At 40.9% G+C, this 19,195-nt stretch overlaps 1 protein-coding gene across 8 annotated transcripts in view; it reads right to left on the minus strand.

The window, feature by feature from the left end:
- PCSK5 (proprotein convertase subtilisin/kexin type 5) overlaps positions 1-19,195 on the minus strand; it is a 470,351-nt gene that overhangs the window by 377,869 nt on the left and 73,287 nt on the right. For all 8 annotated transcript variants that reach the window (XR_003523749.2, XR_003523748.2, XM_027616047.2 and 5 more), the window contains exon 3: positions 6,310-6,423. Coding sequence is in view for 6 of the 8 variants with exons in the window: in XM_027616047.2 (XP_027471848.2) it covers positions 6,310-6,423 (114 nt within the window). In the remaining 2 variants the exon portion in view is untranslated. The remainder of the gene's footprint in view (positions 1-6,309; positions 6,424-19,195) is intronic.

The following is a 19,195-nucleotide window of genomic DNA, read 5'->3' on the forward strand; positions in this document are numbered from 1 at the left end:
TAAATCATTAGGAAAATGTGTGCCAACCACAGAAACAGCAATGTCTCAGACTCTTGGAGCACTGAACACCATCCAGTTGGCTGAGAACAAATCATGTGGCTTAAAATCATTTTTCACAATTACTATCCTAGCTAGTTCATTGTTTTTGGCAGATCTGCCCCACATGCATAGCCGAACTCAGCTAATTTTCACTCTGCTGATCGACAAATATAATTTTTTCCCCTCAGAAAAACCACCCAGAGAGCTTTCATGAAATCTTGAGGTAGTACATCAAAAAGTGAGCCCATTTATTAGAGCCTGGCTTGAAAAATGCATATTAAATAGGCCACGCTATATTCATTACAGAAAACTCTACTGTGCTAAGATGACGAGTTCAGAGTATCAGTCATACTACTAGAGTCTAAGAGTCAAGGAGCAAGATTTCACAAACCCTTCTTTACTTTTCTCTTTTGAACTGAGGTTGCCTTCCACAAGGCAGAAGTAAAAAAAAAAAAAAAAAAAATTAAGTTATTTACTATGGGCTTGTCTAAAATCATTATTAGTTTTTTTCTTTTCTTTTCAAATTATTAGTTCCATAAGTTAGACAAGAGATATCGTATAACGCTACATCAATTTCTTTACACAATAAAATATTTACATGACTAAAATGAACACAAGACCTTTTCTATCAAACTTAATTTTTCACCCAAGTTTCGTTTCCAGGTTCTTCTGGGGACTGTTTGTCAAGAGCCCAAGTGTCGAATTCTATCCACGAATGAGTGTTTTTTAGGATGATTTCAAATAATGTTAATCTGCTGCAAATTGGATACCCTTCCCACAGAGAGAAGCATCTGTCAACAAAGGGCATCTCCCCCATGTACTTCAAATTGAGCATCCACGCTAACTCTGTAGAGGATGGAGCATCCACGCTAACTCTGTAGAGGATGTGAGCATCCACGCTAACTCTGTAGAGGATGTGAGCATCCACGCTAACTCTGTAGAGGATGAAGGGATGTTATTAGGATTGAGCTCATAAGGGACTTCCAACAGTTTCATGTTCTGTCCCTTAGTTTGGGAATGAGTGGATAGGCACTTGTGGTATTCTTTACAATTTCTCTGTATCTGAAATACTTTACAATAACTTAAAAAATATTTAACCCCCTGGATTTGTTTGATTGGAATTTCCAGACTCTTGGGGAGGCACCCTACTTAGGCTTGCTGTCTCCAGAGTCCCACTGAATTTTCTTTAGTAGGATCAAAATGATCTATTATACCAGCTGGGTACATTAAAACCATTTCTGGGATGCCTGGGTGGCTCAGCGGGTCCAGTATCTGCCTTCGGCTCAGGTCATGATCCCGGGGTCTTGGGATCGAGTCCTGCATCGGGCTCCCTGCTGAGCAGGGAGCCTGCTTCTCCCTCTCCCTCTGCCGCTCCCCCTGCTTGCTCTCTCTCTCTAACAAATAAATAAAATCATAAGTAAATAAATAAAAATTAATAAAAAAAAACATTTCTATTATACTGAGTTCCCAAAGACTTGGCCAAATCTTCACGACCTTTCCTGTCAGATAACCTCTGTCTGTGGAGCATCTTGAAAGAATATATAAGGCAAGAGTATTTTCAATCAGGGCAAGCAAAATAAAACTATCTTCTTGCATTAAAGCTGCCAGCTTCCCAAATAGAGAATGCTGAAGGAAAAAGGTAGAAGATCAAGAAAAACAAGTTAAATTGACCAAGTGTGCTTTAAACCGTCCCCTAAGTTTGAAAAGCCCTCCTTACCCCAGCTGATGACGGAAAGACAGAAGCCAGCTATGTTCATATAACACTCGTGTTTGAGGTAGAGTAGAGCAAAGAGGTCTCAAAGGGGCCGCGGGACCCTAACATCAGCATAGATTGGGAACCTGTTAGAAATGCAGGTTCCCAGATCTGGGCTGGGGGGTTGTGGGAGAGGTGGGCAGCAATCCCTCCAGATGATTCTGACCCCTGCCAGTGTGCGAACCATGGATGTCAAGGTTGGTAGTCCAGCTTCTGGGGTCAGAGTCACTGGGGTTTGAATACCAGGGCTTGTCCCCGGTAAATAGGGTGGGACTTCGGACAACTTACTTAATTTGTCTCTTCTTTAATTTCCTCAGCTGTAAAACGAGGACAGTGTTAGTCCCTAGCTCACTGGAACACTGGTGGTAAGAGGATACATGTAAAGGTTTGGCAACACGCTTAACACATACTAAGCACTCTATAAATGTCAGCGATTATTTTCTCTACTATGGAGCTCATCACAGATTTGCTTTTCGTTCAGTTTACTCAACTACTGATTTGATTAGCATTTATTGAGCATTTACTCCATACCAGACTCAGGGCACTGAGTCACACAGCATTCAGTCCTGAGTTAGTGCCGATGAAATCCCACCGCCAGTGCCATACTCCCAGAAACCTCAGGAATCTCTGATGGGGGGACCCCAAGCTTGGATAGGTTTTAAAAAGCTACTCAGGAGCTTTTAGTTTCTTCCAACGGAAGCAGCAGACCTGCAAGCAAGAATTACAGAGCCCAAAGCCCAAGAAGAAGAGTCTGGATGTATGTACATGATCCCAGAGAGAGTTCTGGAAGGAGCCCTTTGCCCAGCACGCTTTCGTTTGTGCTTACATATTCCTCCCCGGCTTTACTGATCTTAGGAAGCACAAATCATGTTTTCCTCAATCCTCAGTGCCTGCCCCCTTTGCCAGACAAAGAGTTCCTACGGAAGGAAGTCTGTTGATGCAAGAAGAATGAGTGCTGTTTTTAGGATTGGGCCCTCCCGACTCTGGGAAGCCTGAGCACAGTGTTTCAGGACAGAGGAGTAATTTTATGGCCACCGTCTCCTCCCTAACCAACTCCTGTAGATGCAGATGTACATTTCCCTGGATAAATTGCCCAAGCCCCAAGGCCAGACATAATGGTTTCACACACCAGTTTCCAAGGGGAGGAGCAACAGGGGCAAAGCTTTTAAATTAATTAAAAGAGACACTCAGGCACACTCCATGCCATTCTTTAATCTCCACTCTCCTGTGATAAATATAGAATGACAGGCCCGGGCCCAGGCTAATGAGTTGAAGGCAGGACCCTATGGAGACTCGCCAAGCAGCCCTCAGAAACATGGCAGCAAGGCCCGGGGCTCAGAGAAAGGAAGAAGAAAATCAGCACCTTGCCCCAGCTGGGTCACTGATGTGCCACCAGAATGCTCTGAAGCGTTCCCACTGGACATATGATCCCCCTCTTCCTTGACCAGCAGCGGTTCAAACAACAGACGGAGGGAACAGCATGTACCGCAGTAAAAGGGTCAGAGAGTAGTAAGTTAAGATTTACTGACGGTTTTCCAGTGTCAGAAAAGGCACTGTGCTAAAGGCTGTTCAGGTAGTACTTCATTTAATTGTGGTGACCAGCTTCCCAAACATTCCTCACACCTCCTAGCATGCACACCCTCTCCATACAGTCCCCTCACATGCTGAATCCAAGCTGGCACATGCGACCGATAGAAAATTCCAGAAGAAACGGTCTGTGACTTCTGAGCTTAGGTGATAGGATCACTTGCCCTGGCGGAAGCCAGCGCCATCTCAAGAGAACATTCAGGCTGCCCTGTGGTGAGGCCAGTAACCAGGCCACTTGCAAGTGAATCCTCCAGCTGCAGCCAAGCCTTTGAGTCATCCAGCTTAAGCCCCGGACACCACAGAAAGAGAAGCCATCCTTGCTGGGCCCTGTCTGAATGGCCTGACCCACAGAGCCCATGAAGTAATGGTTTTAAAAACTAAGTTCTGTGATTTGTTACACAGCAATAGCTAACCAATACATAAGAACCAGATACAATTAGTTTACAGTTGAGGCAAGTTACAGTGATCCACTCATGGGCACAGTAAGTGAAGCAATGGGGATTTGCATAAAGGTTGGCAGATTTGAAGTCCTAGCTCTCATCCTGTTTTCTTACTCCTGACAGATAAACTTAAGGTGCGTAACCGATTTCCCATCCCTTTGGTTAAGGGAAAACCAACTACTGAATAGGAAGCTCTGAAACACTTTAGTTCTTCCAAGAGACCTTGTTCATCCACCATGGCACCCACACCATTCTGCCTTGAATTTTAGCCATTTCTCCATGGAGAGAAGTTCCTGGAGGGTTGGACTAGAGGGTCTTCTTCTGACAGTGCTCATAAATAGCAGAAGGGTGGGGGAAGGATGCCAGGTCAGTCCCACAGACACCATTAACCTGCTTAAAGGTTTGGCAGCTCTGCTCTACCTCTTTCAGGCTGGGTGATTTTAGGCAAGTTGTCTAAATTTCAGGAGCTACCATTTCCTCACTCTGAAAACAACCAATATTCATATGCACACTTTTGTTCACACTACATTGCAAACATACTCAAAGTATTGAGCACATTTGCCTGGCACACAGGAAGTGCTCCGTAAAAATGTGACCTCTTTGAGTTATCAAATAGGTGTTGAAAAACCACCCAACATTTTAACTGCCCAAGCAAAATCTCCTCCCTCAACCTTTTCCCATACTGAAAGGAAATTTCCAAAGAAACAGCAATGGCTCTTGGGAGTAGAGATCTTGCTCTACAGGCTGGCCAGCATGCTAATGTCTTGGCCACGGTGCCTACCAGATCCCAGGCTGCCCTTCTGGAGTGATGAGAGGGTCAGGAAAAGCTGCCCTACACGACCACCACCCAGTGGGACAGGTGCAAACAGCAGTCAGGCTCTTTCTTGCAAGAAGAAATGTAAGGCAAGGAGGAATACAGGTGGAGAGGGACTTCGCTTGCATCCTACCTCTTAATCCCATTACACTCTCTTACCATTTTGTCAGCCTGGACAAAGCTCCTTGGGTCCGGCCAACACTCATTCTAATGCCTTCCCATGCGGTACACCCTTCCTTGGTCTTGGAGCTAACGAGCTGTCAAGTGTCTTACCGCCCCTCAGGTGATTTCTACTCAAAGGCTATTTAGAGTCCCACATCCCCTTAAACTTAGCTTTACGGCCGCTCTCCCTCTCTCCCTCTCTCTTTTTTGTTATGCCTTAAAGAGTTTTCTCTGTAAAATTCTCTCTGGGTCCAAAATGTTTCCACAACCTTCCACTTCTGGGTAAGACTGAGAAAAGGGAAACCGGGGGAGAAGCCGGCCACTTTCACCCATCTCAAAATAAGCACAAATTTCTGGCATTGTGAGGTGCTAGGTCAGATTCTCCGGGGGAATATATGAGACCCCACGCCTTGCCCATGTAACAGGAGTATGATTAAAATATTGACAGCTCTAGAAACAAAGAGCCAAAGGAAGGATGCCACGTGTAGCAGAGACACAGGGCCGTGGACAGCAGAGGAAGGAAAGAGCTGATAGGTGAGGACAAGGGAGACTTGAAGCAGCGGGCCTCAGGCGTGGGTCCTGAAGAATGGGCGAGTGCCCCCTAAGGGTGGTGGGGAAGGGCAGGAGAAGAGCCCCCCCTGCCTCCCCACCCCCCCGCGCCAGGCGGAAGGAATAAAAGGGATGAAGGCAGGAAAGCTTAAGAAAGGTTTACACAATGCTATGGATTTGCAGGGAAGCAGTGACAGGGTTGCAAAAAATAAAATAGATTAGGGGAAAAATCCCCTGGCAATAATGAGCAATAAAGGCTTCCAAAAAAGATAAAAGTATCTTTGTAGATTACAGAGCAAACTGGAGACATGGAGATTTCATGAAGAAGAATAAGTAACATCGTTCTCCAGGATCATAAAACCCTCAGACTAGAGAAACAGATTTTCAAAGGAGGCAACGTCAAGTGGACAGGTGGAAAACTCTTCCCCACACTTAAATCCCCTCACTGCAAGTTTTTTGCTTGAACCACTGAACACTCACTTTCCAACTACTTTCGTCCTTAGTTTAAAAAACTATTTTCCCTAGTTTTTTTAAAACTATTACCTCAGGTGAGCAGGCGCCTATTAGATGACGAAAGTCAGGAATCTGTTACTTACCGGCAGGTTCATTGTAGTAATTTCCAAGAGCCAGTATCCACTACCCAGACTGGTTTCAAGGCAGAGGAAATGGGTATCAGAGAGTAACAGGATTATTGATAGGTCTAAGGGTGTCTGTCTGCGCCTCGGTGTATTTTTCTATCCTCTGGCTCAGATTTAGAAAGCCTCACAGAGTAAGCTCTCAAACAGAAATTCTCTAAGTCCCAAATCCCTTTTGTTTCTCCTTAGAACCAAAGAACTAAGTTCCAGAAAGAACCAGAAAACAGCATAGGCCATCAGGCATGGTGGGTCCCTGCTCACTGTTTCTGTGTCCTCCCAGGCCCCAAAGACGTCCCCTGTACAACACCGCCCCAAGCCAGGCCTCCTCACCATATACCACATGCTTGGCCACTTGGGATCGTTGAAGTAAGTCGGCTGGGCACGACTGAAGTCATAATCCCTCTTTGTCCGTTTTTTTACCACTTGCTGTTGGATCCACTCCACCTGCCAAGAAGAAGGACATCTGATGAGTGTTCAAGTTCTACCAGGGTTAGCACAACATAAATGACGGTCAGAGGCAGGTCCCGTCCTGAGCCAACGTTGTTCAAGTCACAGACTTCATGCCGGCAACTCGACGCCGAGTCAGGGGCTCCGAGTCTCCGGAAACCTAATTCTCCCTTATTTTCAATGCAGGTCGGCATTCTAGTCTTTAATGGACAGGTCATCCCCATCTCTCAACAACGTGCTAACTTTTTAGCTTCTTTGGAAAGCCTATTTTACTCACAATTTATTGCAAATTGATCGTGTTAATTTTTATACTCACTTTTTTCACCCTTACCTTCTATCAAGGGTCAGTATAGTTTTCCTATAATGGTCCAGGTCATAAATATTTTAGGCTTTGCAGGTCACAGGATCTCTGCTGCAACTCCTCCCCCTGACATCATTCCCCACAGACGTACATAAATGACTGGGTGGGACTGTGTCCCAGTAAAACTTCATGTAGAGAAACCAGTAGCAGCCTGGATATGGCCCACGGGCCACAGTTTATGACCCTTGCCTTATACTACACATCACATTTTTTTCTTTTTTTTTAATGCTCTGGGCTTACACAGCAAATTTTAAAATTATCCTGGGGGCGAATGCTCTAGGATCACTTTTTTTTTTTTTTTTTTTTTTAAAGAAATGGCTTCCTACAACACCGTGTGGTAGAAACAGCAATATTTGGGGAATCAGAAAACCAAAGCCCTAGACCTGTCTCTGGCACAAAATTGGAGAAATCACTCAATTGCCTGAGCCAAAGGCTCCATGCCAGCTCAAATTCAAACCTACCACCCTTGAGAAAGTCTGAATATTTAGCCACAAATTTGGCTTAAACAAAGCAACTGAGAACTTCTGAGTTTAATACCGAATTGTAACCTAAATGTTAGGGCTACACATGCGGGGCATTTTTTAAAAAACAGGTCATCATTATGGCAACATAAAACTAAGCATGCTCTATTTTTTTTTTTTTTTTAAGATTTTATTTATCGTCAGGAGAGAGAGAGAGCACAAGCAGGGGGAGCAGCAGGCAGAGGCAGAGGGAGAAGCAGGCCCCTCGCTGCTGAGCAGGGAGCCCGATGCGGGGCTCGATCCCAGGACCCTGGGATCATGACCTGAGCTGAAGGCAGACGCTTAATGGACTGAGCCACCCAGGCGCCCCAAACACGTTCCGTGTTGACTGGTGCATCTGAAATGCAGTATCAGCCCTGGTGGCATTCTCTAATTGGTTCCTAAGTTCTCCTGTGTTCAATCTCTCCTGTTATTTCAGCCAAATACTCTAAAATGTTCTGTTCTACCATTTATCCCTACTCTCCACAAAGGGATTAAAAATGGAGGGGAATCTCTAGGGCAAGTCCACTAGAGATTCCATACCCATCCGTTCAGTAAAAATCTCCAAACCACTTTTGCCTATTGATTAAAGATCGCTGGAGGAGAGGGGCTACTCAGGTACTGATGAACGAGCTCAAAATGCACCGCTATACACAAGGTACTAAGGCCAAAAGCCAAACAAATTTCCTCTGATTCTCGTATCGGGAAATACATTCAACAAGACTACTGGTATGCAAGATTAATTTAAAGAGCGAATTCCTAGTTATAGCACTAACAAGGCAAACGGAATTTCACAGCCTCCTGAATAAATATAAACTCCATTTATGATTAGGATCACAGATAAGCATCATCTATGTGCCTTCTGTGACAGGTAATTTAGGCAAAATTACCAGTACGGCAAAAAAGCCAATAAATGAAAAATAATATTCCCGAATGAAAGTTGTCTCTGCTCCTGTTTTAATTAATGTAAACTAAGTGACTCTCTGGCCCTGAATCATTCTCCACCCCACCACCCCCAACACATGTACCTGTGCACGTGGGGGAGAAGGGTTTGTGTATCTTTCCATGATCTACTGGACAACGGTTGTCAGGGAAGCTAAAAAGGATCTTGGTTTTTTTCTTTGACTGGAGAGACTGCTCATTAGAAATCACATCAAAACTAACACGGCATTAACAATGCGTGTAAAATTTTTTTTTTTAACGAAGAGGGTAATTCTTAAGTGACTGGGTTTCTAAAAATACAGGGGAAAAATCAATTTCCTTCTCAATCAAAGTAGAGCAGTAAGCATGGGCCTGCATGCGCTTTTTCTATTTCCAGGAAACATTTTAATCTCTTCATTTCAAATAATCTTGCTAAGGAAGGAGTTTCATTCGCCCACTTGTTCATTCAATGAGCATTAAGTGTCTATTCTGCACCAGACACTGTGCTGGGAATATAAAGATGAGCAAAAATAGTCTTTGGCTTTGAAGGACTTACATTTTACCAAGAAAGATTTAGCAAGTATTCCACAATTCTCCACTTCATAAAAATGTAGTTATCACCATGAATGACACCTATCACTCTATTAATTAGAGCATTTGTGAAAATTTTGACTATGCAGATTATCTATGTGCAATCCTTACATTGCTGTGTGAGGCGTATCCCAGTTAAGATTAAATTCATACATGTTTGCACGCTTGGTAAAAGAAGGCTGCAGATCAGTTTAGATGGAACTCTTTCCCAACTAATCCTATATTGGCAGTGACTTTTCCTAACAGAGCCTCCATAAATTCTAAATTGCCACCTATATGTGTATCTAAACCAGAAGGTGTCAAACCCCCCAGTGTTGTCTCAAACAGATTGCTGGAAAGCAGAACAAGTCTACACTGGGGTGGGGGGCGCATCATTGTGTATCATTGTTTCTACAACAACATCGTAAGTCTGCACTTCCCCTAAGCACACACGTACACACAGACAGACGAATGTGGGATAAGTATGTGAGAAAACCAAGTGACAGCCATTTTCCTAGATGAACTGTAGGTACAAAAATAGAACAAAATATCTTATGGAACAGCATCCCTTCTGTAATTTTACCGAACAAAAGTGCTTAGTTACAGGCTTGGTGGCTGGAAGGTGGCACTGCATGTTGGCATCTAGATTTGACTACAAGTCACTCTGTCTGATCACAGGGCTGAAATAAGAAAAGTACAGTGGGTTGGTTTTTGTTTCTTGTTCTTTTCTTTCTTTCTTTTTTTTTTTTTAGTGTCAGATATCATGTATTTTGTCTTGGTCCTTTACGAGTATGAGTATACAGCCCTACATTTTTTGGAAACTGGGAAAAGCACCTCTTGGATCGGAAGATTTCTATGACTGGAAAGACCAGATTTATATTTTTAAGCCATTATCCATATGTCTATCCTTGAATCCTTTAAGAAAAAGCTCAGAAGTAATGCATTACACAGATTTCCCTTTTTGCCAAGAAGCCCCAATGCATAGAAAAGATGCTTAGAAATTCATTTTCATAAAACTAGGGCCAGCCCAGGAAAAAAGGAAAACTGTGTGCTTTCCCTCACTGGCTTAACCTCTGAAGGTTCTATTTCTTAAATATATTAAGGAACTACAGTTAATCCAGACTATAAAAACCACAGGACCTTTGAAGTCATCAGTGTATCCTCCATTAACTTCAACTTATGTGCGCTCCATGGTTTTAAGGACACTCCAATACAGCTCCCCTCCCTATAGGATCCAAGTTAACAGTGGGCATCTGCCTCACCAGAATCTTTGTCAAAAGATGTTCTCTTTCATCAGATTTCACGTGTCAAGCAAAGCACATTAAATGATCATTCTGGGAAACCTACCTCCCCCAACCATCTCAGTTGAGCTCCTATCCCATTATTTTGCAATTTAACAACTTTCTGAAATAGGATAAAAAAGAAGTTATATGAATACATATTATGGAAGTTATTATATAAATATACTTGGAAAACAAATTATGATAGCAGAAAGAAGACAAATACTACATGGCATCACTTATATGCGGACTCTTTAAAAAAAAAAAAAAAAAAAGCCAGACTTGTAGAAACAGTAGAAAAGTGGTTGCCAGAGGTTTGAGGGTGGGAGAAAACAGGGGCAGGTTGGTAAAAGGGTACAAACATTCAACCGGAAGATGAGTCATGTCTCAGGATCTAATGTATGACTGAAGACCGAATGTAATGGTGATGATAGTTGATAACACTGTATCATATAATTGAAATCTGCTAAGAAAGTAGAACCTAAATGTTCTCACCAAAAAAAAAAACATATGTCTATACACAGACATATATGTATATCTATAAATATATATATAAATACACACACACACACACACATACACATATATGGTGATGAATGTCAATTAACTAGATGGAGGAAATCCTTACATTTTATGTATGTGTGTATATATATATAATCATATATATATATAATCATATATATAATCACTACAATGTACACTTTAAATATCCTACAATTTTCTATGTTGATTATGCCTCAATAAAGCTGAAATTTAAAAAAAAATTAAAGGTCTCACTTTAAAAATGTGTCTCACAGTAGGGAGGAATTAGCCCTTTAGATATTAAAATACATTAAAACTAATGATTAAAGCATATACTGGTAGCAAATGTCAACAGATTTTAATGGAATGGAAAGTCAAGAAATTGACCCCAAATATATGAAAATATAGTATATAAGGGTGCTATCCTAAATCACGTGGGGAAAAACAGATTACTTCATAAGTGATGTTGAAACAACAGCCAACTGGGGAAAAAAATAAAATAAAATTGAAATCATGCTAACATCTTACATCAGGACTAATTCCAAATGAAATTTAAATGTAAAAGTAAATGAATAAAACCATAAAAGTACCCTGAGAAATATGGGAGGTTTAAAAAAATAATCTTAGAGTGAAAGATGTTTGTCCAAGTATAATGTAAATCAAAAAAGTGACTTAGAAAAAGTGATACATTTAACAATGTAAAAAAATAAATAAGGTATGGCAAAAGAAAAAAACTTCAAAAGCAAGGCAGACGACAAACGGGAAATGTTTCCAGCTCTTACTACAGACAAAAGGTGATTTCCCTAATATATGACGAGTTTCCACTATCAATAAGAGAAAAATGCAGTAGGAACACAGGCAAAAGACAGGAATACAGTAATCTCTGAAAAGGCAAAAAGGGAAAGATCCCAGCCCCTACTACAGACAAAAGGCTATTTCTGTCATATATAAAGAGTTTCTGCAATCAATAAGACAAATATTCAGTAGGAAAACAAGCAAAGGAGTATAGTAATCTCTTAAAAGATAAAGTTTCTTAAACATATAAAAATATGCCTAACTTCATGCAGATGAAGACAAAAGTAAATGAAAGCCACAACAAGATAATCACTTTTTCACCTTCAGATATAAACAATATAAAGAGATAACATCCTATTAGTGAGGGCACGATATGACAATCATTCTCGCATAATGATGATGGGAATGTAAATCTGTCCAGCTCTTTGGACCGTAATTGGACAGTATCTTAAAAAGTTCTACAAGAAGTCATTCTACTTTTAGGAATTTATCCTACATATTTATTTACACACGTAAATATGCAAGGCTATTTACTAAAGCACTGTTAGTAATAACTGCAAGTTGTAAACAACCTGAATGTATACTGATAGGGATTAATAATGACAAAGCAATACAATGGGGTACAACACGACCGTAAAAGGGAATGTAACTGACTAAATTATGTACAGAGAACAGTCTCCATGATACAACTTAAAATGAAATGAAAAGAAAGACAGTCTATAAAGAACACTATGATCTCTACATTTCTCTGGTGATTACACACAAAGCCCCTTGATATAGGAGGGAAACCTTTACTACATGCCCTTTAATACTTCGTTACCTTTGAACTACATGAATATGTTACCTACACAATTTAAAATTTCTTTTAAGTTAATATGTTCCATTGGGGACAACCCTCTCGGGACCCCTCCCTCTTCAGGAGATTTGTATTATCACTCAATAAACCTTGCTTTGCTGCCCACCCCAAAAAAAAAAAAAAAAAAGTTCTATTGGTTGATTACTATCACATAGTCCAATGATCTCAAATGTGACCGAATGTGTGAATTACAACATGTTTTTTTGAAGAAATGAGAAAAATAGTATATAAAAAACATCTTAGATGGCTTTGTATAATGTTTTAATATGGTGAGTATTGAGAAAATGTGGATAGATAACTAAAAGAAGTGGTTAGAATTTGGGGAAATTGGCTTATACTGTTAGATTTGCCACCAGCCACTTGTGTGACCTTGCAAAATCTTCGTGGGCTCTTTTATCTGTAAAATGAGAGAAGACAGACAAAATATGCCCTCTAGTCTCCTTCTAGCTTTGAAATTTTATCTATATATTCTATTCTCTGATTTGACTGGGAATAAAAAGTTTGTGCTAAAAGCAATAGAGCTACATAGGTGCTCCAGTTGACAAATGATCTTAAGTCATTCCATGAAGATGTGAGATTAATATTTAGAAAGGAGTAGTAATAAATTATATTATTCCTTTCATGAGCTGATGAAGCAGTTGCCAGGAAATAAAATATGTAGGATTCCATAGTTTGTATCCTTTTTTGAGTACCATTGACAAAATGGGGGGGGGGAGAGCAGGTACAGATTTCACCCCTCCTTTTTCTTCTCTGACTTTGAGAACAAAATACAAAGAGCTGCCTTGATTAAAATATATATACATATATCAGTTAAGTGCATGATGGCTGTGTACTTGTCAATGAAGACAATTTAGTACTGACAAGTCACTCCCAAACCCTAAAATCTGAAGCTAACATATTCCAAAAGTTTTCTAAAACTCTGATCCAGAAAATAGAGTTAACCAGTGAAAGAATCAAAGAATCCAGTAAAAGTATGTGTTTAGATCCAGGGTATTGTGGTCTTTAAACCTTACCCCAGTTAGTAACTAACTGGTAATGAGCAAGTTACTCAATACTGACATTGGTATTTCACTGGAGCCATGCTTTAAAAAGAAAAAAAAAAAAAAAAAAAAAACCCACAATTGTTTGGAGTCTGCTTATTTCAGATAGCTACTTGGGAACCAAATAAGCATTACTGTTTATTTGATGGAGGATTTTACTTGATGTGCTTGAGGTAGGCACTTTGAATCCCATTTAATGACTGCAAACACCAGAGGCTTATATTAGAGAACCATCTAGCCAGCAATACGAGGAATCACACCATTTTTGGAAGGTCATTGAGAAGAAAGTTGTGAAATAAATACTGCATGTGCAATCAGAGCAGTGTAATCGAAGACAATACAGGCCCAAGTGAAGAACTTTAACTGCTGTAACATTTTCTAATTAGTTGGCTTTTTCCAATAGAACCAAACTTTCAGAAGTGGGTCATCAATTTCACCGCCCTCTTCGTTCAGCGGAAAACTCATACCATTATTGGTCTAACCGCATTCCTTACTTTCAGGGAATTCCAGTCCTATTTCGCCCCTTAAATGATTCCACTAACATGTGCATGCTTCTAAACATTTAATTTCTTAACTTGTTCGGAGTTTTTTTTTCTCCTCACTTCTGATAAGATGACATGTGGAAGGAAAATATAAATGTTGCATCCAATTAAAGCAGTAAAATTTACTCCCACCCTCAAGGCACTTTCTTTGTCTATTTACTCCAAAAATGTTATATAAACTATCCACTATGCAGCGGGCGCTCTTCTGGACGCTGTAGGATGGCACTGAACAAAATAACCAATTTCCCACCTTCAGGCAGTTTCCATTCTAATGAAAGGTAGACCATAAGCATGTAAATAAATCAAAGATTATGTAAAAGAATTTCATAGCACAAAAAGTAATTAGCATACGGTGATGGAGAGATTGTGAAGGTGGAGGATACTATAGAAAAGGTGGTCGAGAAAGACCTCTTTAATAGAATTCTGAGTAATAAGGACCCAGCCATATAAATGTCTCAAAAGAAAATATTACAGGCGACATGAGTCGTTAATGAAAAAGACCTGGAAGGACCAGATGTCTGTATTTTTGTCTGCAGCTCATCCATAGGCCACAGATGCCCAAGGCAATCCCTCAGGGCCCAGGGGTGGGTATACCAGTAGTGCCTTGCACCCTCCGGTGGATAAAGAAAGAGGCTTTCACACATCATGGAAGCTGATTCCCAGACATCTGGTCAACTAGTTCTGGGCTCCTGGGTACCAAAAATATGATCTGGAAGTGACACAGGTTCAAGGTGGGCATGTCCCCAAAGACCCACCACCTTCTCAGCTGATGGGAACAAACTCAGCTGAAAGAAGGCTAAACAAGGTCCTCGGCAGGGGACCCTCTTGCCCATCTCTATGGGTGGTACCCTTGTGATGCTCATCACTATAAACTGGTCTAGCAAGGGGCTTCAAGGCAGATTGTGACCTTTCAGTTGTACAGTAAAAATCACAAGTTCAATGTCATCTAAATAGCAGAGAAACTATTAAATCATTTCTAGGGCAGAGAGGGTCCCAAGTACAAAGCATTCAAGTACAAGGGAAGGGGAAGAAAGTGCTATTTAGCATAGGAGCAGGTTTAGAACACTATACTAGGGAGCAGAAGACATAGTGACTTAAGCCGGCGACTTCAGACATTATCAATGACTCACCACTGCAACTCTGTGAAAAAGGGTATCAGAGCTGTTGGACAAATCTTGCAAAACAATTTAACATTGAAGTAGGCTACATTAAAAACAAAGTAATTATTTCTGGGGCTCTATGTAGAAATATCTAGTGTGTGTTCTTTATCCGCGCAGCTGTTACTAGCCCATGCCACGGTTTGTTAGTGCAGACTCCTGAGATGGGAAGGCACGCCACCTGAGTTCTTGGTAGACCACCAATCATTAGCCTTGCCACTCTGGGCAAATCACATAAATGCTGGCATTCCGGATTTTCGTACGTAAAATGTTGTAAAAGTGTTGGGAGACTCAAAACAGAATGTGTTCTACAAATGGAGGCCCTGCAGGACTTAGTACTTTGTATTCTGACTGCACGTTTTCCTCCCACGTCCTTGGGAGAAAGGAACTAGGTCTTAGTATCCCTAGTACCAAGGGCAATGTTTAGCAGTAGGCCCCCCATAAATAGTTGGAGATGGATGGACAATATTTTCACATTGCATTAATACATTTTTTCAGTAGGTGTATCTAAAGTTTTCTAGTTATTTAAAAAAATAGCAGGAAATTTTAAACTGGAGAGAGTACAAAAAAGGGTATCTGCTTAATCCTACACAGTATAATAGGGTATTTTGTTTTTCAACAACAGTAAGATGGTAGCATGAGGATGATGATGCTACTAGGAATGAAGAGAATGTTAAGGTATTAATGAAGGATGTGTTCTTTCTGTATATAATTTTATATATTTTTGTCTTTTAAATTTTATTTTATTATGTTAGTCACCATACAACTCTATATATTTTTAATGTATCATGGAACCCTTCTTGGTTTGACAACCATACCTGCCCCCAACTTCGAATCTACTGCTCTATAGATTTTGATCTTTTGAGATGGGATCATTTCCCCCACCTCCCCAGTCTAAATCTCAGAAGCAACAAAAAACAGTATCCACAATTAAAATGGATAAACACAAAATAACTAAGTAGTTGTTGACAAAGGTTGAGAACCTGGAACATTACTGTACATACCAGTTGTCATTCTATAACCTGCAAGAGCCAAAGATTCAATAAAGTCAATGGATCCCACAGTGCTAGTGATACTTTCTCCCAGTGATAAAGAACATCTCCCACATTTTGGTGGTCAAGGACTGGTCCATAATCAAAGTACAGAGCAGACAAAATGTGATTTTACAAGCATTCATGGGGGCCCTTGGGTGGCTCAAATGGTTAAGTGTTTGACTCTTGATTTCAGCCCAGGTCATGACCTCAGGGGCATGAGATCGAGCCCCGCTTTGGGATCCATGTGCAGCATAGCGTCTGCTTGAAATTCTCTCTCTCTCTCTCTCTCTCTCCCCCTCTGGCCCCCGCCCCCGCACACACTGGCTCACTTTCTAATAAATAAATAAATATAATATTTAAAAGCATTTATGGAGGGAAAAATATAAAGATCAAGGCAATGACTAGAAACCAACTCAAAGTTAAGTGAGGAAAGGTGCCAACTGATAAGAAAATATTAGGACCTATTTCTTTAAAGAAAGCTTATTTTTAAACATTTAAATTTAAGGCTTTGCCCATCCTGGTCACTAGTAATAATACCCATCAGCAAAAGTTTCTTGCCGACTTTCAATGACAGTGTATTATTTTTGTTTTACCTTTACCTTTCTAGGAAAGCTAATCTTAGAAGATTTCAGGTTCATTTCCCCCATTGATGTGTTGCTCTTTAAACATTCTTAAAATCCCTTGAAGGCAAGATACTTATATTTGTCTCAAATTAATGCATTTGTTTCTTGAGACAAGTTTAATTTGCCCTCTCAAAGAAAAAAAAAAAAGCTTCCTATTCCTAGTCATGCCAAAATGCTTTCTAATGGGTAAAACAGAATTGAATTTGTTTAAAAAGAAAAAAGTGTGTGTGTGTGTGTGTGTGTATGTATGCGCAGATACACCCAGCACATGGTGACATGAATTCATTAGAGTACTGTTGAATGGCATGATTATATCAAAAGAATCTTGCATTTTCTAGCTTGGATTTCAGTTTCTTGTATTTTAAACTTTAGGACAATTTAAGCAACGAGAGGAACTTTGAAAACAATTTTGATTGCTTAAAAGTATTAAAAGGAAATAGAACTCTAAAGTATCTAAAATTAATCCTACTTGTCTGAAAGCACCTGGGGTTAAATTCACACTTTTGATTAAATGCAATCTTAATTCAGGGATTAAACTGGGACAGCACATAATTCCCTCCAGCTTCACTCTGGGATCAAGATTATCACTGCACTAAAAATACAGTGGCATGACTTCATTCTATATGTATTTGTTTTTTGAATAATCATCCTCTAAGCAATTTGAAAGCCCAGGCAATGGAATAAAACCTATTCAACATGACAAGTTACATCTCATTCTGTCCTTAGTACACCTGAAGTTGGAGACATCTGAAAGAGTGACAATTTTACCTGAAAACCAAGTGTTAATCACTTGACGGATTTTGGTTCTCTTTGACCAATCCCGCAACTCTGTGTATCAATCATTCATGATATTCCCAGACCCACATTTGCAAAGACTGGATGCCCTTGCCTATCAAATGAATACAAAGACGAGCATTATTTTGTACAGAGTGGAGAAATTGTTCGATTCAGCTGAGATTAATGAAAAAAAAAGGGGGGGGGGCAAATTCTGGCAAAGGAAAGGGAGTCATTCTCATTATTTCTCCATGCAGAGGACATAGGGTGATCTGCTAAATCTCAAAAGTATGTCAGCATCTTGCTTCTTCATTCCATGGCTCACAAACAATGATCATGAAAGTTCTATTCATACGGGGAGAAATACTCTTCCCTAGTGACTAATTCAGCTCCACTGCACAGGCTGTCTTATTCTCTGAGCTATTTAAATATAAATAACAATCGCATTTGTTTCTAAATTTCCATGGACCCTACTCCTACGATTTGGATCACAGTGGAAAGACCGGAGTAGGGGGTGGGAGGGTGAGTCCCCTAACTTCACCATCGGGTACCCGAAGTTTTCAGTTCATCCACTGAATTCTTTTTTTCATCGTGAGGCCTTCTCAATATTCCAGTAGCTTCCGATTTTTAATCTTTCTCTTTAAATCTCTTCATTGTCAAGTTTTCAAATCGCAGAAATCAAGAAAGTACCAATTGTTATGTTGGCGAGCTCTAGCTATGAATCAAATGGGGGGTTGGATTGAAAGTCAATGTCCTTTTTTCTTCTTGCTGCTAGAAGATAAATATGCAATTTTGGGGGCAAATGCGTGAAGTCTGCATAAGTGCTCTACGTTCTCTTGAGGTTCATCTACATTTTTTAAACCTAAAATGAGCTCAAAAATCTGTAAGTAAGTAGTATGAAGTCACCGGTGGGAAGAAGTCTAGATGAAGACCCCCACGGTGGGCCCCCCGAACAGCAGAGAGAAATGAGAAAGGTCCGTCTTTGGAGTGGGTCTCTGACTTGGGTTTCTATTATATTCCCTTTTTTTTTTTTTTTTCCGGAACTCTAACCTTATACTTGGCAGGGAGGGCAGGGGTGTTTTGCAACGAAAATACTGGAATTGTGGCAGCTCTTAAACACCATCATCACCCTCTGAAATATTTAGCAAACAGCTACTTTGGTCAGGGTGGGGGAGAAGCATGCCTTTGAGCCCCAGGGAAAAATACTGTCCAAAATCCCTGAGCCAAACGGGAAAGGGATTGGCATATTCCCACCTAGATCCCACTGACTGAAGCAAACCAAATGTTTTCTCAATTTCAGTGCCATTCCCTCACCTCAGAAACCACCGATGAGGCTTCCAGCAAGGTGGTACTTGACAAAACCTGCAGGTCAGAGCCCGGAAAAATCTGGAGCAGGGCGTGATGAAGGAGGGCACGGGCTGGGGGTTCTGCCTACCCTCCGCAAAGGCGAGGCAGAGCCCGGCTCCCGGCTGCCTGCTTGTCACAGCAGAGGAGTGCCAAGTCACTCCAGCAGGCCTCCCTCTCCCTGAACTCGTAATTCATACCCACCGCAGTCAATTACAGGAGCCCCGGGGCTGAGGCTGGAGGAAGGAGAGAGAAAACACATTTTCATCACTGTCATCAAACCTGACACATTTTCAGCATGAAGACCCAAGAGCTGAGGCTCTCCCCGATCCAGCTTCCTTCTCTCCTGCTGTGTGTTTTGGATGGCTCACCCCAGAGTCTGTTGTGTCAATGTTCATGGAAATGTGATGCATTTACGGCACCCGGGGGGCTGTCAGCAATCCTCTCTAG

This window comes from Zalophus californianus, chromosome 13, assembly GCF_009762305.2.
Source record: "Zalophus californianus isolate mZalCal1 chromosome 13, mZalCal1.pri.v2, whole genome shotgun sequence".
Lineage (NCBI taxonomy): Eukaryota > Metazoa > Chordata > Mammalia > Carnivora > Otariidae > Zalophus > Zalophus californianus.